Source organism: Rhea americana, unplaced genomic scaffold (assembly GCF_003343005.1).
Source record: "Rhea americana isolate MKP2758 unplaced genomic scaffold, rheAme1 scaffold_10, whole genome shotgun sequence".
In the NCBI taxonomy this organism is placed as follows: Eukaryota; Metazoa; Chordata; class Aves; order Rheiformes; family Rheidae; genus Rhea; species Rhea americana.
This window is the reverse complement of record NW_028185039.1, coordinates 10,128,879-10,153,488: the sequence shown is the minus strand read 5'-3', so window position 1 is coordinate 10,153,488 and position 24,610 is coordinate 10,128,879. Positions and strand designations below refer to the sequence as shown.

Genomic DNA, 24,610 nt, shown 5'->3' with positions numbered 1-24,610 from the left:
CACTAAGATCYGCCGCTACCCCAGCCAGGTTAAACAGTCCCAGCTCTCTCAGTCCGTCCTTGTCAGGCAGATGCTCCGGTCCCTTGGTCATGTGGCCCTTTGCTGAATTACCTGTGGTATGGCCACGTCTKGTGCTGGGRAGCCCAGCACTGGACGCCGCACTGCAGATGTGGCCTCGTCAGTGCTGAGTAAAGGGAGAGGCCAGTAGGCTCAGCCTGCTGGCAATGCTCTGCCTAATGCAGCCTGGGATGCTGATGGCTGTCTTTGCTGTAAGGTCRCATTGCTGGGTCATATTCAACTTGTCCTCCAGGACCCCTGTGTCCTTTTCTGCAAAGCAGCTTTCCAGCTGGTCAGCCCCTAGCCTGTCCTGGTGCCTGGACTTATTCTTCCCCAGGTGCAGGACTCTGCATTTCCCTGTGGTGAATRCCACGAGATTCCTGTTAACCCATTTCTCCAGCTTGTCAGGGTCCCTCTGAATGGCAGCGCTACTATCTGATCCATCACCTACTCCTCCTAGTTTTGTATCATCTGCAAACATTACCACACTCTGCCCCATTTCTGAGAATTCAAGAGATGAAGCTCTTCTGTAATAGTGACTAAGGATGCCTTGCTATAAAATCCTCTACTGCTTCCTGAAGTGAACTATACAGAAACTGGGAATCCTGCTCAGAGCACATCACATAGATAGCTAGCTCTTTCACACTGGTAAATCATCAGTTTATTCTGCAACATTAGGCACCGAAATGAGGCATTGAGGAAACTAGCTATCAGGGGTCTCTATATAGTCTATATGAGCAGACCCTGTAGGCTCACTCAAACCTCTGACAAGTGAAATATCTCTGAATATTTCTGTCTCTTTCTATTGACTACACAGAGAACATAGAGTAACTCTGCTTTTAACATATGAACATCAATTTAAGGGACTGGGCCTAGGCCAAGATCTGAAAACAGCATCATGTCTTTGTACAGCAATTACCCAACACCTCCGCTATGCAAATTTCAGCAATTTTAAGAAAAACTGAGGACTGATGTAGACAAAAAAAGGGATCTTTTTGGCTAGAAATGAGTACAGAAATGAAGGGAAAATGTGTCTTTGATAAGAATTTGTATTGCGCTTTAAAGCAAATCGGTTTAGAATTCTTATGACCATAGAAGATGTTTAATGGTACAAAGTCAGTTATTAGAAGACTGTTGGGGTCTTTACTTTAGAAGAAAGTTGAGAAGAGGAATGCTTAGAGCTTCATGAATTTGGAAGTAATAATAYAGGCTTTCACTGTGCAGGGAAGCTGTCTCTGTCCCTGTCCTTGACCATTAGGATGCAGCTGCACAGTGAAAAATTTGTGGTTCATATTTAAACAGACTGAAAGGGAATTGTGGCATTGTTTATGAAGGGAATCTTGAATTTACTTGCCATGCTCAAGGGACAAGAGAASACCAGGGTAATACTGAAGGCATATTCTGTAAGTTATATATTAGAGCACATGGTCAGCGTGATCTGTGAACCTCWGTCTGTGTTTTGTTTCTCCACTTCCATGACAGCATATTCCTCCCCTTTCCCCTGACCCTTCACCCYACTCCCAAAGGCACCTGTGGATGTCTGTGGCTTCTTTTGCCTGTGATAGAGCATGTAATGCTATGACTGCTCTCTCTGGGAAGCCTGGTCACAGTAGTAGAAGGCAACCTCCTGTGTAGCCTACTAATCAAACAACTATCTTTGATCATTTCTGGTGGAAGCAGCACTCCAGGTTGAAGCTGCGTCAAAAATGTTAGACAATCCATATTGCTTAAGTTTAAGGCGGAAGATCTTATAATATACCTGGCCAGATGTGCAGCATTTTTTATTTCATGGGTAAAGCATAGAGAATTTATCTAAGTTGCTTCTCAGTCCTTCCTTTAGCACAACTGCAGCTGCCGGTAGCCTGCAGCCAGATTACCTGAGGGATCTTCCATCTTCTTCTGATTTACCAATTTAATTACAATTAGCACTGTTTCTTCAGCAGGATGCCTGKTGTGTAACTGTTGTATAACTGGAGAAATGGCTTCCAGGCTCACCCTTCCCTCCATATTTCCTCTCACATACACCCTTTTTTTTTTATCTTCAGAATAATTTGAGTTAGATAATCTTTTAAATACTATGTAAAAATATCCATGTAAGGGGATTTGGGGGGAAAAAAAAGCTGCTTTGGGATTGTGACTGAGCTACTGTTGAGGTAGCTGCGGTGATGTTGCAGTTCTGTTAAACTCTTGATGTGTTTGGCTACTAAAAGACATGGGTAAGAATATCTTAAAACTTACCTAAATTATAAATTTTTCATCTCATGTGGTTGCTTTTAGGTAATTTTACTCTTTTGCTCTTTTACTCTTTTTTTCCCCCATTCAGACACAGAATTATCATTGTTTTTTGTGAAAGAACAGAGTCTGACAGTTCTTTACATTCATGGCAAGAAAACTGAATAATAYTGTTTGCATCTCTGAAACTTGACATTAGTGATTAAAGTAGCAAAACTATTTGAGAATATTCTGACTGACAGCTTCTCTGTATAGATGTTGGATGAAAATAGGTATATCTTGATTGTGAAATTTCCATTTCTAGTTGCTGTGCTCGAGAATGAATAAGGGAAGAGGTCTGTTGGAAAGCTGTTGTGAGAAATAGGGCAGGATAGGAAAGAGCCATAAATTGTCAGTGCCAACTCTCCTGACTCTAAAGCTACTATTAGAGAATGCTTTCTTTGGCCTCTTCCCTGGATACTTGTCTTCTCCAGGGAAGGAAAATGCTGTTTCAAAGAAATTTAGAGTKCTGTGTTCCACTCCTTGAATCAGTGTGTCCTCAAACTCAAGTATCCATAATCACAGGCATTGCCCCAAACCTGCAGTAAGAGCTGCATCGGTGAAGCTCTGTACCAGCAGAATTCATCATAAGATCAAGCAGATTTCATCATAAGAGTGGAGTTTATAGCTAGATTTGAACTGATGGTTTAGCCCCTTTTTGAATTCTATGAATCAGTTAATCCTCGTTAGATTATTTAAGTGGGAGAAGGGAATGAAGAACATACATACATTTTTCTAAACCTTTAAATTATGTTCCATCTTAATGAAGGAAATGTGTTGGATTAACTTGAAGAGAAGGATAAATGCTTCTGATTTATCTAAGACATAACGTGCCATTATGTGAGCTTCTCTTATTTTGCTTAGGATAATAGAAAATCTTAGGTATGTATTGTAGCTCTTTTGAAATGCTAGTTGCATTTTGTTGCACCATGCTAAGATATGAGAGAACCAAGCAAAACCAATACAGCTATTTTTTCATGATGTGTCAATAAAGTCTAGAACTTGTACCTAAGCTTGAAGAAATACTATTGTGCCTAGGAACAGAACTGCTCTTTCTTAAGCCAGTATATTGTATCTCTGCATAAAAAGATGTATGTGATTTGGAAAGTGTCTTTTTGTGAGGTGGGGAACCCTCAAATTCTGCCATATTTCAGAGGGTTCAAGCATTGACTCCTGGGGCTATTATATGCACGTGTGCAAATGGAAAATCACAGCAGGAATTTAGTAAAAGGTAATGGGTCAAGCAATGAAAACCTTTTATCATACTGTCGCCTTTTCTTCCTTTTCACGAGCTTGCTCTGCAGCAATCAGCCTTTCTCTCTCAGCATGGAACTCCGCTGTCACAAGTTCGCTCGGCAGTTGGTTGTGTCAACACCACTCCTACAGAAAGGGACTTCAYGTGCGTGACAGAAGTATCGGTCACGGGGGGAGTTCCAGAAACTACTGCATTGATTTCAGCTGAGAGTAAACATCACTTTTTAAACAACACAGCCAATCCTACAAATGTTCTAGTTAAAGGTGCTTCATATCCTCTTAAACAAAATAGTGTTTTTTGAAGCAGTGTGTTGTAGTTTTTCATCAATGAATTTTCGTTTGGACAAATACCGTAATATATCACGATATTACTAGATAAGAAATATAATTTTATACAAGATAAAGCCACAGACTTTGAAAGATTTTTTTCCAGTAGAGTCTCTTGCAGAAAGAAAGATTTAATAATTGCCTCTTTGCAGCTTTTTATAACATTGATTTATGAGGGATAATACTTAAAAGAATTTTAAAGATAATTTAAACATTTAAAAAATGAATCTCATTTTGTTTTATAGCACCGATGTTTGTTCATGAATGAATAACAACAGGCAAAAAGTATAGCTGTCTTCTTGTGTATTAAGCTATGTCATTTTGTGAAAACATTCTTCATGTATTAAAGTAATAACTGAGGTGGAGATGAAAAGTTATTTAGGGAGAATAAGTGGGTTTCCAGAAACCAAGTTATTACCATGAGCTTCTTATCGATTGGAGAGTTGTGATCTCAAGGGCTAGGCTTTCTGATTTTAGGAAAAGAAACGGACAGACATGAACAGAAGACAACTGTTTGAGTTGTGTCCTGATTTTTTTCCAGTATGTGCTTTCAAAATACGACTTACAGGAAAGTGACTTAGAACTATCCCAACTATTAGATGTATTTTTCTAAGCTATGCAAAGAGTTTCTATGTTTGTTCACTTACTTTAGCCCTGTTCGGTTCAGCTCAGTTGCTTCCTGGTACGCATTTTTAGAAGGAGGTGTGTTTGGATATACAGACCGTGTCACATCCATTCCCCGTTAGTACTTCCCGAGGAACATTTTCTACTCTTGTTTTATGTAATTTACCTGTAAAACTCCATACTCCCAGAAATCCTTGTTGGTAATCTGGGTACGTGGCAGTTTCCCGGGTTCCACGAAAGGAGCAGTCCCATCCTCTACTTTTCTCTTTCCCAACCTCACCTATATGTTTCTGCTCCTGTCTTGGACCATGAGTTGGATCAGCTCGGTAATTCTATTAGATGTTAGTTTTCATTTGAATCAGCTGCTCTCACTCAACATTTAATCTACACGAGTGCCATAGTAAACACGGGACGGTGGAAGAAACCCAAGTYGCGAGGTGGCAAGATAGGTAGGACATTGTGGCATGTGTGTGGCTGAGACCCAAACTCATCACTAAACTACACCTTTAGCATTCTGTTTCTTCTTAGGTGTACGGAGGAGAATTCCTCTCATTAAAGAAATCAATGAGATGAATTTAGGAGGTAAATGCTTCTAGTTAATCTGTGGACAAAAATAATGTGAAAAAGTAATTTTTTAACAGTGAGATTTCCTGATAACTTTTTGGCAATGTAATACTTCGATTTATCAAATGCACAAGCTTGTGCAATAGGAAGCTATACCACCCATTCAAATGGCAAAAACCTTACAACAACTCCGCTCAAAATTTCTTTGCTTGCTTTCATAGTATTGTTTTGTATGTTCTCATTTGTTGCCTGTCTAGATCTTACAAGAGCCTTTGAAGCATTAAAACAAAGTTATTTTTAAATGCTTCATCATTCCTGTTATTAAAGTGCTCTGGAAGAGCTACAAGCATTAGATCGGAAGTAGTTGTGTTCTGACTAATCAGTGAAAGAGCCATAGTGAAAATAATGTAATGTTTCTTCATTTCTGTGTATCACTTTTGATACCACTATTTAAGATATTTTTATGTGAATTAAATTAATGCTTTTGTCTTTTAACCAGTCAAACGATCCTTAGTATGTCCACTTAAATCTTTTCGTTTTTTGAAGGATTAAAAACAAAGATTTCCTTTTTAATCATCTGGTGACAATATCACAATAATTTAGTTTTTGTAGATGTAGCATGAATTTTTTGAAATGTGCATAGAATATATACCTGTTCTGCTTGGCTGATRAAGCTAGGAGGCAGATGATTAGAGAATGATTTTGTTATTTTTTGTTTCATTATTCATAGACAGGATCAGTAGGTGGTCAGAAATAGTTACTGAACCGGTGCAATCTACTATAATTCCTTCTTTTATTCCAAGTTATTGATACGCTCATGTCAGCTGAGTGTCCTTAAATGAACTTGGCACTACTTAGTGATTCAAAGCTTTGTTGAAAGCTTTCATGAGCATTCTTTTAAGGATCTACTGTTTATATTGACAAATCTTGCCTAAATTCTGAGACAACTCATTCAGTAGCTAAAACATTTATAAATTCTGATATTCCACCGCAAACAACATGATTCATATGCTGTTCTCTAATATCTTGCTGACTGTTTTAGAAGAAAAATGATGAGCCAGCAATGTGAATATAAAAAGCTATAAAAGGAATATATATTCCATATTGTTAAGGAAGATAGATTGGGGAAATAATTAATCTAGCCAAGTAATTAATAACTTTTTGGGTGCCCTGCAGTACCAGAAGCTTAAGAAAACTATCTTGCTGTTTCTGTCCTCAGGATTGATGATCTCTTATTCAGGCTGCTAGTATTGTGTACATAAGCTATCACAATAATAAGGGTATTTTCTTGTAGCCTCTGGTATCAGCATCCAGAATGCATCCACCCCGAAATGAAAGAAATAATACTGCTGTTGAGTCCTCAACCTGAAACAACACCCAGTAGCCTGATGCCCAAAGCATATTCAACAGTAGCCACCATGAAACTGCCAAAGCAAAGTACAAAATTAYTTAGATTTTTTTCATGTGCTTGTAAATCAGATTAAGGGAGTCTACCAGACCATGTTTGTGTCTTGCAGTAGTTCTGAAACAAATGGCCCATGTAGGGTCAAGCAGCATCTGTTGCCATCCTGGCAATAAACTGTATTCATCTGACTGTTCAAGGACCTCTGCCATGAACTACTCCAGAGACCAGGTYGTTGTCTCTTGTCACTTAGAAAAACCGGGTGCTTAAACTAGACATAGTACAAAACTTGGGGACCTGGAATAGCATAGAGACTCTTTCGGAATCTATGGAAAAAGATGAGTGGACTTCCTTGCCATAGTCTGATACAAAGCTTATTTAAATAAGGTAAAAATACTTCCATTACATTATTAGAATTTTAAATTAGCTCACAAGGAAGAATGCTCATTGCTTTTCTTTTTTCTTGTCTGTTTGAGTGCCATTCTGCATGAAGCAATTGCTTCCACGTGAAGCACCATTTCATTTCATGAACAAATCTATTTGTTCTTTCTTCTTTTTGCCTTTATAAAATAATAGGGCTTGCTACTCTGTCTGGCTTTGATCATTAGGATGTCCTTGCATCACCAAAATCCATGCAGCTCGCAAGCTAAGAGTATGCGCCTCACATTTCATCTCAACTTYGAAAGGTGTTTTTTATTGAGTAAGAATAGTAGGGACAGGTGAACATTTAACATATCTTTGCCAGTAGTGAAATAGAATTGAGAACTGCTTAGACACTAATAAACTGGCCAGTAGCCAGCATGACGGTTCAGAGCTCTAGAACAGGGACAWGGAGGCCCTCCAGAGCAGAGACTTGGCTTATTTCTGTATGTCCTGTGATGGGAAAGGATGACTAAGTAATTGCTTTTGTCTGTGTTTTCATTTGCTGCTTTGAATAGTAAAATGTTTTTGTAAAGAAAATGAAGGCAGGAGCCTTATACCTTTTATCATACAGGAAATTGAGATATGGTGAAATTACATGTGTCAAGTGAGTATAATTTAGGAGTGAAATTCTGCCCTAGCCAAAGTAAAAGGGAATTTTACAACTGAGAATAAGAGGGTCAGGGTTCCCCCTGGTTTWGAAACCTGTCTAACAGGTCTTAAGACTCAGTATCTCTGAAACCAGGTATTGCTAGAGTAAGAAATATTCATGATTGCTCTGGAATTGTAGCAACATGCAGTCATGATTGTACTATTAGATTTTTTTTGCACATGATAGCAATTTCCACATTGTTGTATGCTTTTCAGTAGATCAGCACAAAGAACAACRCACATATTGTCTTCCAAAATAGATTCTTAAGGGGTGGATTGATGTGGCATGAGAGTTGCATGCATTGCACTGTGAGATATTAGAAACAAAGTGATTTTTATTTTTAAAACTCACTTGAGAAAATAATCTCACCTGGTAATCTTTAAAACAATGAGACTTCATATAAATCTTTATTCATGAGAGAAGGATAACAAGAGACACGGTTGACAAGAAAAGTCACTGATACCTCTCCTGGTAGTGTTCATCACACTTGTAAAAACACAGTGATAAAATGCTGTGTGTGTGCTGCCCTACCGAAAAAATTATATACAAAACCGTGTATGTACGTAGATAATTTTTTCCAGGGTAGAGGCTCTTCAGAATATAAATGTATCAAAATCAATATGATTAGTTAATCAGTCTATCTGTGCCTATCTACGTGTGTCAATACACTGTTGGGTAGTATATTTTGGAAACAGTATTTTTAAAAATAAGTACCAAACGGTTTTAAATTCTTTTCTTTGCTCACTTTTTAATGGAAAATAACTTCTCAGAGTCTAGCACCATTTTAAGTGGAGAATGTGCAATATTATCTAAGAAAAGTATGAAGTTCATTTAATATGCATGATATTTTTAGTTCTCTGTACACATTCAGTATGGTTACATTTTTGCTCAGGACACACACATTTATTTTTTTTCTCCTGAACTTTTCTCAATTGCTTTTTTTTATCAGGTTTACAAATCAAATCAAACAGGTATATTGCAGAGCTCTCTGATATTATTTTTTGCGCTTATAGCACAATGTATTGAATTATGCTTGCTTGTGTACTGCTGCTGCTATTCTCTCCAGATTGAGAGAGAATGACTGTGGGGGCTGTAAATTCACTTGGCTTCCAGCACCACTGGTTAAATCAAGAGCCCTATTCAAGCTAAAGCAGAGACAGAGCGAGTGTTCATTACACAAATCAATTTGGTCAAAAGTACAGCACAGTGGGTACTCAACCATTGCTCACATAATATTGTCAACTTAATCAAATAATGCCTAGAAGACATTCACAAGCTCTTTCTCGCTGAGAAATAACTTGATTGGTATAGCAGGAAAAAAAGGGTGGCTTTTCAAATGAGTATTTTTTTCATTTAAAACTCTTAAGAGTTTTATTCATATATTGTATGTATATGCACATCAACACGTTACTAAGTTTGCCATTGAGTAAATTCTTTTTAAATAATCTATTGCTTTTCTTATATTTTTTTTCCTGTAAATAGGTGATTCCAACTAGAATATACATCAGTTTAGGCTGTTTTTCCTCTAAACCAGGTGTGCTTTAAAGTATGTAACTGATTTATGTTTGCCCGAAGATCACTGGCGAATGATCAGGACTTGGTAAAGCTTTTTGAAGTTATCCTAATCCAATATATTCTCTGTTTGACCAAGAAGAGGTTTACTTCAATTTTAGGCATTCCTATTGCTTGTGTCAAATTTAGTCTCAAAAAGCTTACATTGATGCCAGCGTTCATTCCCTAGTGGCTTGCAAACAGCTATGGTGTGACAGCATTTCATTACCTTTAAAATGGAATTTGAGGGTAAGGATGTCGATTTTGTCTACACCACCATAGTTTTGCAGAAAATGAAAGAGATTAGGTAGCTAGTTATACTTCAGTGAAAAGGAACAGCGAGAAAACATAACACTGACAGTTCCAGTTTAAGAAAGATTATAGGACAGACTGTGTCTTCTGGAATGGATGGGAAGGGATATGGAAAGTATGAATTCATTGGGAAGGAGAATGGAATTGCTTTTTCTGCTGTACACGTGGCCTTCTCTGAATTCAGGTTCTCTGAATGTCCTGTTTTATTTCATATGGTGTCTTTGCCACAAATATTAGGGATGGGAGATGATGCCATTGAGCCATTTCAGGAGCAACCTGGGGCATAGGTTTATGTTAGAGCTGGATAACAGTTTTAAGCATAACTTTTCCCTCCTGGAAAATAGAGTTCTGCGTGAAGTGTTTAGCAAATTTGTATCGGTAACAAACAGATGTTCACCTTAAAGAAAAGGAATAAAATTTTATCTAAAGAAGAAAATTTTGAATTTATTTTATCCAAAATCGACATCTTGTTTTTCAGTTTTATTCACAGAGATGAGTATATGTTGGATGAGGTTAGGGAAGAGTGAAGAGACAAGAGTACGATCAAAGAGAACCATCAAAGAATAATAATAGCATGACACCAGGTCTTGAGATAGAGAGGAATACTTATTCTCTGGAATGACAAATTACAATTGACATATGAAGGCATTTTTCTTGGTAGAAATGTAGGCATGCCTCACGCAATTTTCTCTGAATGATTTTCTCTGAATGTTGTCCATACCCAAATTAAATTTCTCTAAGATTAAACTTGTTTAGCTCAGATATATCGATTGAGTTAGAAATTATTATGGAAAATTGAGCATCTCAATTCTATATAAAACACTTGTAAATGCAATCAGCAGTTCTTAAATAATTCAAGTTTCAGCAACTTATTTTAACATTTATGACATAAAATAGTGCTAGAAAGTTGCGATTTTGTGCAATTGTGTGTTAATAAATACCCACAGTAAATAAGTTTTTACATAAGCAAGATTTTGTAGCTGTCCCTGTCGTTTTATTGTCAATAGGATGCCAAAGTGTTCATTCTGTAGTTTCCTCCAGGCAGTACTCATCAATAATCTGCTAAAATATGTAACTGTTTATTAGGATTTTTAAATTAGAAATGTATTCCCAGTGGAATCAGAGAAAAGCCGTGCAGCAAGTGAGTGGAAATGACCTTTCAGTGAAGATGACAAATGACATCTTAAACCTCAGAGCTAAAAACTAACCTGATACAGTGCTGACTGACATGCATAGGAAAAAGCCAATCTGTAGTAATTTTCAAGGGTGGCTGAGAACCTGCAGTTACCATTGATTTCTTTTGGCATTAAGAGTCCGTATTATCTGTCCTTTCAGCTCCCAGTACATTAGTCACTGACTCCTTGGTTTGCCTGTTTAAAAAAACAGCTTCTTTTTAAATGTTTTGAACTGTCACACATTGGATATTTTTAGTCTTTGACAGTTACGAATCATGGTACAGGACTCCAGAGAGTTGACTACGATTAGGAACTTTACAATCTCATTTAACTTTGATGATACCTCAGGCTTAGAAAGTGGAAGCAGACTGTTTTGGGCTGTTTAATGGTGCTGTATAATACGCACTGTGCCAGCTGTGTCCGTTGTGGCCAGTGTGTCCACRTTATACCACTGCGACCAATTATGTCGTAAGAAAAGGGAATAAAGTGCCATAAAAAAAATTCAAAATCATGTCTCAATCTTGAAAATTCATACTTGCAAAAAACATATGTCACAGAAAATGAAGTTGTTTATCTTGATTAGGAAGAGGAGAACTTCCCTCGTAACTTAAGGGATCCTTTATCCAAGGTCCTAGTTGTGGTAGGATGGAGACCCTTAAAAACCTCTAGATAAGTGTGAAAGGGAAAAAGAGCCTCTTTGCTGTGCGTATTATTGTAGGCATCCCATGCAGCTGGTAAGATCCAGTGAATAGGCCTTTTAAGCTGGATGCCGTAGTGCTCAACTCAGCAGGTTTGGAAACCTTTTCTTCAAGCTGACTGTAGGATTACTTTTGTTAAATGATTTTTTTCTCTGATGAGGGTTTTAGATCTATAAACAGGATAGTTTCATTGTAGTTGTTCAGAAGGGGTGATAGCAGATAGTTAATTCCAGTTGTGAAATACTTAGAATAGTTTATGAGATTAGATCTTTTCACACCAAGTTAAATTCATGACTTTTCGATATGTGAAGGTGACTGATACAGCTTAGTAGAATTGATGGTCACATGGAAAAATCCTGCAGATCATTGCTGTTCAATGATAAGGCTTGGGGAGGCTGTTTTTTTTTTGTTTTTGTTTTTTTTTTTTTTTTTTTTTTTTTGTTTTTTTTATGTTTTGCATAAAGCATGCTAATTTTCTTGATTCTTATAGAAAAGGGTATTGAGCACAACCTCAATGGGTCAGAACCTGTGCTGACTGCATCCAGGGCAGCAGGGATATAGGGAGGGTAATGTCTTGACCATTACCTGCCATGAAGCAGCTAGCTACATAGTAGCTTCGATTGAATTTTAAATACCGGACATAGGGTTTTATGTCCGCTTTCTTTGTGTTGTCACAAAACTTTATTGGCAACAGTGGTCAGCAAGGAAAGTGTTCTCTTGAAATGTATTATTTATGTACAAGATAAATTACGTTCTACTTCTTCAAGTCCACCAGGCTTTGAAACTTTCAGGGATTTTGCAATATCGAGCCTGTGTCCTCTATTCTCTGTGCATCTTGCATCCCTGGTGTTGCTTTTAAATTTTTGAATCAGCTTCACATTGACAATTATCCTCTTCCAGATTTCCTAGGCCTGTGTGTAAGTTTTGAATGGTGAGATAGTTTGTAAAGACATTGTTGTAGTGCTAAGCCTTTTAATACACATTAAATATTTTAGCTCAGCTAATTCTTTTACAGACTTTCTCAAGAGTTTGCAGGTATGAACTTTTGATGATAGCGAGTTTCTGAAGTTTCCAGTTTTCTGCCCTTACTGCCTAAACTCCGTAAAGTTCTTAGCTGAAATTCTAAATTTCATATTTCTGTGAAAAAAGTGTAAAAAATCAAGAACACCCGGAAAATAACACTACTAGGATTTACCCACATTACCCATAATTATTTTAGCTTCATCTTCAGAAACCTGACTGGGTTTGTTAACGGTATAGCTGTTAAACTTCTCAGTACAAAACTCATTCCTAATGTTTTAGTATGCTAATATTGCATAGTTCAACCTTTCCACGCCTCCTTTCTCATCGTGTATATTAATACAATGAACAGAAATTACTTTTTTCCAATTTGCATTTATACAGTATGCTGATTATATAATTTCTTCCTGGGGCACCCTTTGTTCCTGAAGCTGAAGAGCACCTTCAGAGTTTTTTATTCTGTTCCGATTAATCTAATTGACCTTAAATTCTTCTCGAGTGTTATATTTCAGTAGTTTCCAGTTCCTTATTCCCCACCTGCTTAACCACCAAATTTCCTTGTTATTTCTCTCCTTCTAAGGCTTGAAAATGGAAAATAATCTCTGTGGTGTTTTTGGATGGAACGGTTTTCTAAAATCTAAATTTTGCATTTGTGATTTGGTTTTAGATGTCATAGCAAGAGGTTAGCATGGAACATGTTTCTGTCTTGTAGCAGTTGTATACCATGTTTAATACTTAAATCACTAGACATTTTAAGCATTAACTGTTCATGTAGCATTGCTTGTGTAGCGGAGGAAGAGATGTGGGGATACTGACTCAATAGTTTTAGGTTTAAACTTGAGCTCTACCCAGTTCCTTATTCAGATGACTTGAAAATTCTTCTTTGGTCCATACGATCATTTGCATTTGTGTATGAATCATGTCGCGTGAAATGTAGGCACCATTGGTGAACTTCAGTAGAAATGGTAAGGACTTAGACTGCTGGCTTCAGTGGAAGGTGCAAGTCTATCTGTTTTTTTCAGTAAATTCTTGCTGCTCTTGACTACATTCAACAATTGGCAGAGCTGTGCTATAAACCAGATTACTTCAGAAGATCCAGAAACAAATAAAACCTCCAAATTGTTTGTCTGTATATTAACTTATATGGCTGCAGTGAGATTTGTCCTGATTCAGATACCTGAACTAGGTATCAATATTTACACTTGCAAGTGCCCTCAAAATGTAAAATACATATTGCAGAGAGTTGCCAGTTGATGACAGTTCCATAAGCATCTTTTTTTGGAATGAACAAAGCTATTTTAATGGACTGTCCCTTACAAAGCACTGTTCAACCCTTGATCAAAAGAACAGTGCTGAAATTGTCTACTTACATGCAAGTTACCTGCATCTTGTGTCTACTTAGGTAGTGTYGCTATTCTGTATCTTTTAATAAAAGAATATTTGCAAATGAAATCATAACACAGAACTTTGTGTTTTTTGCCTGATGTGTGGGTTATACTTTCAGAGTTGAAGATCTAGTTTAAATCCATAGGTCTAAAAGAACTATTTAATGATCAAAAGATCCTTTAACCTCCCTCCCCCAAACCTCTGTGTATTGAAACCTTGCACAACACATACCGTAYCTTTCTTTTGTAAAATCATCCTGGCCCAGGAGGCATACAGGGAATACAGAAAATTTTATTTGTACTTTATATTTGGCAAAGTTTGCATTTACTGGGGATGAACATGGTGAACTGAACTTGCTAGCATTAAGTTTGTATATAGTTATCTCTAGTGTAAATAATGTATTCTATTTGAGTTCTTTTGCTTCCTTCTTAACAGGATTGTTGGTACTCTCTTAACAGGATTATTGGTACTAAAACTGTGTGGTAAGGTTTATTTTATTTAATCTTTTTTTTGTTTATTRTTTTCTTCAGAAATAAATTCGATACTAGCAGGAAATGCAAGATTTCTTGATTTTAAGAAAACAAAAATAGATGAACCAAACTAGCATTAGAACACTAGGGAAAAATTAGTGTTTGGAAGATTAATGTGGTCAGAAAGGAAGAGGAAGGACAGAGAAAACAGACTAACAAGATGATCCTCGTAGTTTCATTCACCTATTTTCTTTCTTCTTTYTCTTTCCAAATYGCCTTTACTAGTGCAAAAGTAAGTAATAATTGTGCTAGTTTTACATACATGTGCAAAATTTTTTTCTGGTGAATATGTGTGCTGTACAGAAAGTGATCAATTAGGTGCTGTGTGATATCATAGAAGAAAACAGCGTAAGAATTCTAGTAAAATACTAATAGAGCTATGGTCGTTAGTATTACGTTTCAGATGAACGGCAATTTTTTCCCTAATCTCTGCAAGGAATTTGTAATTGTGTTTGGTAAATTGTAATACGCTACCATGTGCTTCAATCAGAAGATAACATTTTAAAACTGTGCAACYGTATCCCTCTAAGAAGTACCATGATATGTTCCTATTGGGATGAGAAAGAAAATCTGTAGAACTTTGTTTCTGGATTTGACTTTTTATATTGGGCAGCCTTCACCACTGATTATACTTTTGTTCCCTTTCGCAACTCAAGGTTTTTTCCATAATGGTGACCATTTATCTAGAGAAAATGACTCTCTAGTGCCCATTAGCACTGCTTATGAAATGGCAACTAGGATGTGATCTGTTACCCACCTCCTGTGTAGAAGTACCAGTGGCCTCTGAATGGAAGTACTCGTCTTACATGAAAATGTATAGATTGCTATTGCGAGTAGGCTCTTACCTGGACAAAGAAATGCAGTTTCTTTCACTGGCAAACCCTGATGAGATTAAAGAGGCTCCAACCGTCTTCTAATATGGGGAGACCATTTATTCGTTATTTAAAAACCACTAGGAAAATGTACACTGAAAATAATCTTCTTTAGATGTTCCTGGTTTATTTCAAATGCATACTAAAAAAATCAGGAAAAAATCATACTGTCGAGAGAGATGCAGAAATGGATTTGAAAAATGAAGATGGTTTACGTGTTTCAGCTTCTTATAATCTGCTATAATTTTAAGTGTTTTTTAATTCCTTTTCAGTATTTTTTTAGAAACTAATCCCAAAACTTTATTTAAATTAAAAAAATACAGAAATACATAGTGTGCTTTACTTTATTTTGTTTTACCCCTTTAGCAGACAGATGATGCAGCACAGACCGATGGCCAGCAACAGACACAATCCTCTGAAAACACAGAAAACAAATCACAGCCAAAACGGCTGCACGTCTCAAATATACCTTTCAGATTCCGGGATCCAGATCTTAGACAAATGTTTGGTGTAAGTAATTATTTTTGGTTTTTATATTTGCATTGCGATTTTATGTTATAGGCAATGTTGACAGCAGGATCTCTGAGTTAAGCATTTTCAGTGAAAATCCTCTTTCAGTTATTTCTAACCAATGCCTGATTTGCCCCTCATATTTGAGAAAAGAAATTCTACTGTATGTGATGTAGGTGTGTATGTTCCATGTATCGTGTTGTTTTGTGTTTTATTAAAAAAAAAGCTACCTACATTGGCTTACAATATTCAGTGTGCATATGTTCCTGATGTATACATCTGGAGTTATATGCCTATATTTATTCATTTTGAGAACATGATGCAAAAGCAGGCAATGCTTGACCTCGAGAGCAGGGGACCCGTCTTCATAGCAGTGAGACATGGGCTGCATTTACGCACTTAAAAATCCAGGAATAGGTATCCTCACCTATTTGTGTTGGTATTAACACGTCCATAGGCTTTCATCGTTTTTGCCAGTGTATTTCTCTAAATAGCTCAAGTTTTGCTTTTGCTCAGGCCATTAGCTGCCTTCATGTACATTGGCTGTGTTTCATAAGCCTCGTACATGCCATCTGTTCKAGATTCAAAACTACAGAGAGATTAGGCCTGGTTTCTTCTCCCCCCTCCAAGAACAGTTGGATTTATTTTGAAAAGTCTGTCAATAAAATCTAGAAATATTTCTTCATCAGCTATTAGAATTCAGCTTTCTGTTTTCCAAGTTAGTACTCTAATTATTCATGGTCCTCTTGCTTACTTTTTTCTGACTCAACAAAACTTTGATTCTCCTCTGGAAAGTATTATAGCTTTACGCAATGCACTATGAAATATTCCATGCCACTGTCCTGCTCTTAATCTCTCACGTTTGGTTCAGATTTTTAAAGTATTTTTATTATCATTGTATATAGGATGAAATATTGTGATTTTCAGTAWTTATCTGTATGAAATGAAGGAAATGATCCCTGGGAAAAGAATCCTGGTGGGGTGGTGGAAATGAGGGTGATTGAGTTTTGCCATATCTGGCTTGCTATAAGTAAGCTCCCTTGAATGGCTGTTTGTCAGTAGCTTATGATTAATCAACAAAATAGCAGAAGACAAAATAATTAATCCTCTAGAGAAAAATACGCAGATTTATTTAAATTAAACCACTTAAAAAAGATAAAAGATAAATTTTATTTGAAAGTACATTAAATGAAAGTTTTTTTTTTTTTTTTTTTGGTAGGACTTGTAATAATTTGTAAATGAATAAAAGCTACGTTTCTTTTCAGTATTCCTGTGTCTTAGGTCTCGAAACACCTCACAGCGGGAGTATAGCTAGAGCTCTTCAGCTTTAGAATGACTTGGTAACAGTAAACTTTTAGTTTCTGAAGAGCTAAAGATGCAAATTGTTGCATTTTGACTGTTATGCATATGGCAGATGATTTCTTTACATGGACATGAATACAGTAGAGGATGATTGTGTGAGCTTTCAGTCACTGTCTGCTTATAAGCTAAAATGGAAGTTAAAACATTAGTTAAATAAGTGGTAAAGTGCAAGAACATAAAATAAGCCAAGGGGTAGCAAATGGTGGCTGATTTTCGTAACCAAATTGAAATACTTTAAATAAGTTAGAAAGAATGCTGTCCTTCTTGTCCTGTAATTATTTACTGTATTTTAAGAGATACAGTAAAGGCTAATTTCTGCAGTTTCTTGTACTATTGATAGATTATTCTTCATTTGCCTGAATTTAATTTTGTCTTTTTTGTTTAATATATCGTGTTGCTTCTTAGTTTTACACTATTCTTTACAATGTATTAATGACATAAGAAATAATAGAACATACTAAATGATATATTAAAATGTCACATCAYGAAATACGTCATCTCAAAAAAATCTGTAAAACTAAATATTGCCCGAATTAAAATTTATTCTCTTATTAAGAAAAATACAGTAGAGCCTTTTTCTTCGGAAAAGGGACTGTGGTCCATTTTTGAATGGATGAGCAATGCCTGTAGATTGCGAGTGCTACTGTAATGTGAATAGTAATGATAACTAGTATTATAGTAACAATGTGGTTTGGAGAGCTGAAAAATTCCCCAACACACAGGTAACCGTTCTAGTTTTCAACATTACACTCTAGAAAAACGAGAATTGGTTAGGGAACAGTGGATATCCCTTTTCAGCTGTGGTGGTAGAACCCAGAAGTGCTTATAGGGAGGTAATGTGGTAGCGCTGAAAGAACCTCTTCAAGGCTGGTGAGAACTCGTTGCTCCCTTGAAACCAAACCAGTGACAAAACTCACACTTGATTTCATCTTATTCCTGTAGAGCTGAAATAACTTAACTTGTTTACCTGCCCTAGAAAATTACTGCTAAAAGTCTTCAGAAACAAAGGTTCTTTGGTGGGAAGGTTGACCAGAGGGTGACAGTGTTCAGGCAGCAATTAATCCTGTTTCGTTAGTGATGGTTGTTACACTCCAAGTGAATTAACTCAGTAGCATATTAGATACGAAGAAGTTGGTGATAGGAGCTGGACTGTATCACCGGGAAGTGACCTACTATTTGCAAAGACTAAATAAAAAAAGAAAATTGGGACTTTCACTTCTCTGTGATCACGGCTAATGACAATGTCTTCTTTCAAGGTATCGCTGAATTTAAAATTCAGAAATGAATATGAGGAATGACAGTGACGGGTGTAATGATGTATCCAATTTAATCGTAATAGTGATTTGGTTACTCTTCAGTTTGTCTTTCGGGTGCTTGACTATGCTTGATTTTATGATGCATCATTTTCTGAAACAAGCGTTTGTACTAGAGATGTCAGAAGTGTTGAAGTTATCTTATTTTCATGTAACTTTTCTATTTCTTTGCAGCAATTTGGTAAAATCTTAGATGTTGAAATTATTTTTAATGAGCGAGGCTCAAAGGTAAGCAGTTTAATTCACCAAAGGAATTTGATAATTTGTTTAAAATATTTCATATGAGAAAAAGGAAACAACTGCACTGCTGTAGCAAATCCGCCTGAGATTCTACTGTAATGGGAACACCTTTTAGCTGTCTGTTGGTTTCCTAAGCAGCATGAAAATCATTGGACTCGTATCTTTTAAAGGGGGTAATTTTAACTACTCCTAACTGTTACTCTTTTATGGGAACATTGCTTTCTGCTTTCTTTACTCTTCAATGATAATTACCTTGTTTATTTTATAAGATGAGTCCATACTTACAAATATCTGTAGGCAGATCTGTGTTAGTACAGATATTTTCTTTTTATGGAAGTGAAAGATGATAATGACACCTAATAAGTATCCTCTTTAGTAATTAGCTGAGAAAATATGTGATTGTTTCAGATTATTTAAGTGCAGGTGTTTTCCTCTTTAGTTAAAGCTTCAGTACACCAACCCTTTGAATACAAGCTATTTTAACRTTTATTTGATTAAAAGAGTTCTTAYTGTATTGCAAACATTTAATTTTTTCCTGAAAATTACTGTACCTTAAATGCATGCTTTGATTTATTGGGTATTTAAGAAGTAAGCAAGCTAGAATGCAGGCTAGAATGCCTGCATTATCAGCATTAACTAGTGCAAAACAGGGGTCAGCTTCCCAGGAGGTGTCACCTGTGACAGCAGCTGCATTATAGGGGTGTGTATGTATGCCATCTGCAAGGGGGTATCTTTCCTCTTTATCCCATGTCAGACACACTATAATGTTTCTCCACTTATGCATCAGTCTTGTTCTAACTCTTATATTTGATTTATTGTTAATGATGAAATTCTTTTCCTGTTGTACCATAATCTGTCATCTTTTAAGCTAAATCAGATACATCATAATTCTCTCTCATATCAGATATGTTTTAATTCTTCTGTTAATCTTTCTCATAGTGTGTTAACATTTAAATTCTAAATTTAAAGCTGTCACCTTTTTCTCATACAGAATAACTCAAATGTCATGGTTTATTTCCYGAATTATTCTGACGTTCATTAATCGATATCCTTCCATTCTGGCCYACATCCAACTGAAGCATTTACTGCTTTCTCAGAAAAACAACCAATACATACAGAATTTGATGGCTCAGAACGTGGGCTGTTCAAACTGGCTGAAATCTGCTGTTCTAGCTGAAATCTATTATATTAAATTATGGCTGTTAATGGATTTTTTGAGGGAAGTTTTGTCCAGTTGTGTCCAATACTTAAGCTGGCTCTAAGTACGTTACTGAAGATACTTCTGCAGCGCATCACTTAGCTCATGTACTCTGCTTCCCATTTTGATTGGAGTTAGTTCAGGGCTATCTACACAGTGTTTTATTTTGCAGATGTACTCTGAATTCTCTCAAATACGTAAAAAAATAAAACAGAGTTAGGAATAAGGGAGTTTTTTCTGATAATTTCATATCCATTCTGTGGAACTTAATATGCACTAGATGATAGTYCCATTCTTAGCAGTGCTTATCTATGTTTTTATGAAACAGTAATCCCACTGCAACTGAAAGAACTGCTAAATGGTCTCAAATTGAGTACAGGTAAAGAAGTTTGCCGGCCCAAAATCTGAATTTGTTTCTGGCTGCAGTTTGGYGTAAAAGTGTTTCAGGTCTTAAGATTTTTTTGTTTCTCTTTATTCATTTCTTTAGATTTCAATAATTAAAATTTAAAAATGTTTAAATGTTTAAACACGTTTAAAAGATTCCTGTGAAAGCACCAATAGTAAGCTCATTTCCATAGTGTAATGATTAAGAAAAATGGAATTGTGGAGTTTAAAAATCATAACCCTGCAGTATGAACTTAAAGTGTTAAAGTGTAAGAAAATCTTGCAAAAGGGAGGCTTAAAAAAAATGAAAAAAAAAATGTTTCATACAAAAATGCAAGTTTCATACTACAAGTTCTGCTTGTTTAGGGGTTTAACACACAGTCACTGGTAAACTCGTAACGCAAATACGATACTGTACTAATAAAAATAAGTAAGGAAGCTGGTGGAATCGTTTGGCAACGTTGATCACTCTTGGAATTGTTTTTATGAAGATTTCAAGAAGTTCAATATTGCTTTAGACTAGGTCTTTCTTACAACCTGTCTCAAATAAATGTGTCTTTCTTATCCTGATTCGCAGAATATATTGATTAAAAGATCATAAAAACTGCTGGCAATGCTGTTAACAAGCATATAAAATCACTTSTTAGATGGAGCCAGAAATTGAGCCTGGTTATTTCTGTGTGTGGCAAGATGCAAGGATTTTATGATGAAACGCACTGGAAGATGTGGAAGAGCTGTTGAAAGCTGAAAAAGAATAACTTGGTGCTGCTTAAGCAATTGCTGCTTTGTAGAAACTGCCAGAGCCAACYTCTGTTTTGTTACTCACAGAGAAATTTCCGTGCTCCGAGGTGGCGCAGGCGGGAAGGGCGTGCATCAGCACGCACCTTGGAAGGACGGGTCTATAGCTGGCGTCCGTTGCCGTGCCCGTTGCGGCGGCGCGCTGCTGTTTGGGCACTGAATGCGCCTCCTGAACTAACCTGCCCAGCTCGGGGCTGCGGTGGCTCCCCACGGAGCTGCAGATTGAGTTTGTCCCTCAGGCATGATTGCGAGGCTGCAAASGTAACCGTCTGCTTTCGCGAAGGAAAAGCTACGGACACATCAACAAATACCTRTTTTTTCAGTTTTAAATTAATGCACTACACAGCTACATATTGCATACATWCTAGCATAAATCTACATGTATATATGTATTAATGTGTTTAATATATATTATTATCGAGATCCATTTATTCAAATAAGAAAAATTCCAAGGCACCTCCCAAATTAAAACTGAACCTTCTGATGCACAAATGTCTATCTGTCTTGTCTATTATTAAATAATTTGACAGACTTTAAAAAATAGTATGTAGAAATTTACRTTATAGGTCAAAAGATACATAGTCCAAGCCAAGGTAGCTGTTGAATCAACTGCATGTAAAGTACACKTTGTGTTAGTTTAGATAACTTCAGTTAAATAAGTGATGAATGAACCTTTGTTCTGTTATTATTTCTCTGTCAGATAGTTTAACTTAAACATTTACATAAATAAGAGCTTCATTTAAATAGTGTTAATTATGGGAATAAGTAAAACATAAATAAAGAAATTACAATGGGCTTTCTTTTCAGAATCTTTGAAGTTTCTGTCTTATCTTGGCTTGTGGCTCTACTTCGTATCTTTTTCTAATTTTTGAAATAGAATTAGGTTTTTATCTTTCACTTCAATTGTTTGAAGAAAACTAGCTTGCAGTGCTTTGAGCAAGTAAGACTGACTCAAAATTTTGACTAAAAAGCTCCCATCAAATTTTCACTTCTTGCAATACTGAGAAGAGGCCGGTCGTTCAGCAGAGAGGAGAGAGGTGAACAAAGCAGATTTGGGGGAATTCACACTATTGCATGAACCGAGGGTCATTGGATCGATCGCTGCAGTGATTGTTTCTGCTGTGGAACTCTCCTAGTGGCATCTTAAATTATGAGCTTTTTTACAGAACCACTAAAAAATGGGGGGTTGAGGAAGCAATGAAACCCGAAATAAAAGTTTAAAGTGAGTGTGTTGTATAAGAAAGGCCAGTGCAGGCCCTTAAAATGTGGGGATTAATACTGAGAAAGGGAATTTACTTTCTCGGAGTCACTCCTAGTGCTTTGGGGAAAGGAGAATTACGTGCTCGTGTCTCATTACATGGTTTTGTGGTGGGAGGAGTGGGGGAAATGGTAGGAATCAGGCTGGCTGAGAATGGTTTCAGCTGAAAGTGGAAATGCTCACGGTTGAGCATTTTTAAACTCAGAGTTCAGCAGGACTTGGGAAAAAAAAAAGCAACATATAGTAGGCTTAAACAAAATAGTTTGGAAAGGATAGAAAATAAACCACTACTGCATAAAAAATCTCCGTGAACATAATGAATGTGTTCTTCGAAGAGGTAAATAGCCCGAATAACTTGGGCTTTAAAGATCAGCCATGATAGTTACCCAAGACACCTTGTCAGTGAATTCATTTTGTGATGTATATCCATGGTTATTCTCAATTCTCAATGTTTGGTGTTAGTACTTAGTCTTGCCTTGGTTTTGTATTTGGTCTTTTCTCTGTCTAAAATGTATAAAGACCTTCCCTCATCCCTGTCCAAAAAAGCAGGATTTTAATAGACTTTGAGTTGCTTTCCTTAATCTCCAGTCTTTTTTTTTYCCCCTGTCACTATATACATATATTTTGTATACACTGTGCGCACTGTATACAGAATAGGTAGAACTGCAGAGAGCAGATGATAGATCTGCTTGAATCCAAAACACAAAATTTAACGAATGGCCTGGACAATGCGGAGGGTGGAAGGATGGGTGAAGCCTGCTGAGATGTGGTGCATTGGCTCGTTGTTGGAGGACAGAGCAAAACAAAGCTTGTGTTCATAGCTCAGCGGAAAGGAGAGCGAAGAAGGTTGGAGCAGGACTTCCAAGATGTACGGCAATGCCTGTTCTTTATAAAGCAGCCGTGTACTATTTGTAAACATCTCTTGTTGTGAAGCACCAAGGACGATTGAAGCTTGGTTGTTGGGATAAATTCGGAAAGCATCCAAAGGCATTGAAGTGGTAACCTCAGAGCTGTTTCAAAGGGTTGGTGTATGATTTCAAAATGTTTGGCATTTAAAATATTTACAATATGCAAGCAGTGTTTAATTTAGCACAATGAAAAAGAACGTTAGTAGGATTGGAAAAGGTAGTTTAGCATAGTATTATAAAGCGAAGTATTTGGCACAGTCACAATTTCACATTAGTCACGTGTTTCCTGTCCCACTAGCATGGGAGTCTGGAGCTTTACCAGTTGCATGTTCTATATGTGAAAGTAATATATGAAATTAATAAATGAACCAGTTTAAATTTACTTAAAATGTTTGCATTTTTATTCCTTTATCAGAGTTTCTTTTTCTATTCACATCATGTGGTTTTATTTGATCTGTTAATACAAGAAAGTTTATACTTAGTTCTAAAAGTACTTTTGTTTTGTTGGTGGTTTTCTTTTTTTTTTTTTCTTTTATAAAAAATAAGTAAAGGCTGTATAGTTTGACAAAAGTTTAAGTTACCCTAGTGTTGCATGGGAACAATGTTTCTTATGATCACAGCAGCATGATTAAGTAGGCAATGTTTTAGAGTATATTGACATTCAGTGTTGAATTTTGTGCACATGTTTTTTATTTTGTTGAGATATCTGCATGTCATAAAAATGTGGTTCATTTTCTTTTCTCATTATTTCATTTTTTTCTATGTGAAGACACTGTAATTTATTTTAATTTCATTTTCTTACCGTTAGATTTATTTTCCTCTGTAGTGACATGTTAAAAGGTATTTTTGGTATCATTCTTTGAATTCTTCCAAGGGTATTATCTAACTGATGACAGAGAAAAAAATTTGTTCACATTTGTCGCTTATTTATTGCACATCTCGATACAATTATAATTTTTCTAATTTGCATGTTACAGAAATGAAGCAAGGACAAGAGAATATTAAATTAAAGAGAGAGAACATAAGCAAACAAGTGGTCATTGACTGAAATAATAATGTGCATGTTGTTTTCCCCCCTTCTCCCTCCTGCATGCAGGGATTTGGTTTCGTAACTTTCGAAAATAGTGCTGATGCGGACAGGGCGAGGGAGAAATTACACGGCACCGTGGTAGAGGGCCGTAAAATCGAGGTGCATGTTCAAAATATTTTCCTTTTCATCTTTTTTATAAATGTCTGCTTCACTCTCATTTGTTGTTTCAGATGCATCATTGGTGTCTTCTGTGTGCTCCCCTTTCCCCTTCCCATTGTTTATATATATATTTATATATAAAGAGAGAGAATCTGGCCTTACTTGGGTTTTTTATTATTATTTCTTTTGTAATTATTATTATTATTATCATTATTGCTGAAAGGTGGATGAGAGAATTGAAAAAAAATTAAAGCTTTAATATTTTGAACTTATTATTTTGGATGTTTTGTAAATCAATGGGTGCAGTAGATTCCAAAAACCAGCCAACAAAAAAA

General features: G+C 36.3%; 1 protein-coding gene across 6 annotated transcripts in view; it reads left to right on the top strand.

Moving 5' to 3' along the window:
* The window catches only part of RBFOX1 (RNA binding fox-1 homolog 1), a 259,878-nt gene that overhangs the window by 145,345 nt on the left and 89,923 nt on the right, over nt 1–24,610 (top strand). For 5 of the 6 annotated variants that reach the window (XM_085303576.1, XM_085303568.1, XM_085303542.1 and 2 more), the window contains exons 3-5: nt 15,482–15,625; nt 18,475–18,528; nt 24,183–24,275. In XM_085303576.1, the coding sequence (XP_085159702.1) occupies nt 15,482–15,625; nt 18,475–18,528; nt 24,183–24,275 (291 nt within the window). The remainder of the gene's footprint in view (nt 1–15,481; nt 15,626–18,474; nt 18,529–24,182; nt 24,276–24,610) is intronic. The other variant, XM_085303559.1, reaches the window with a different exon arrangement.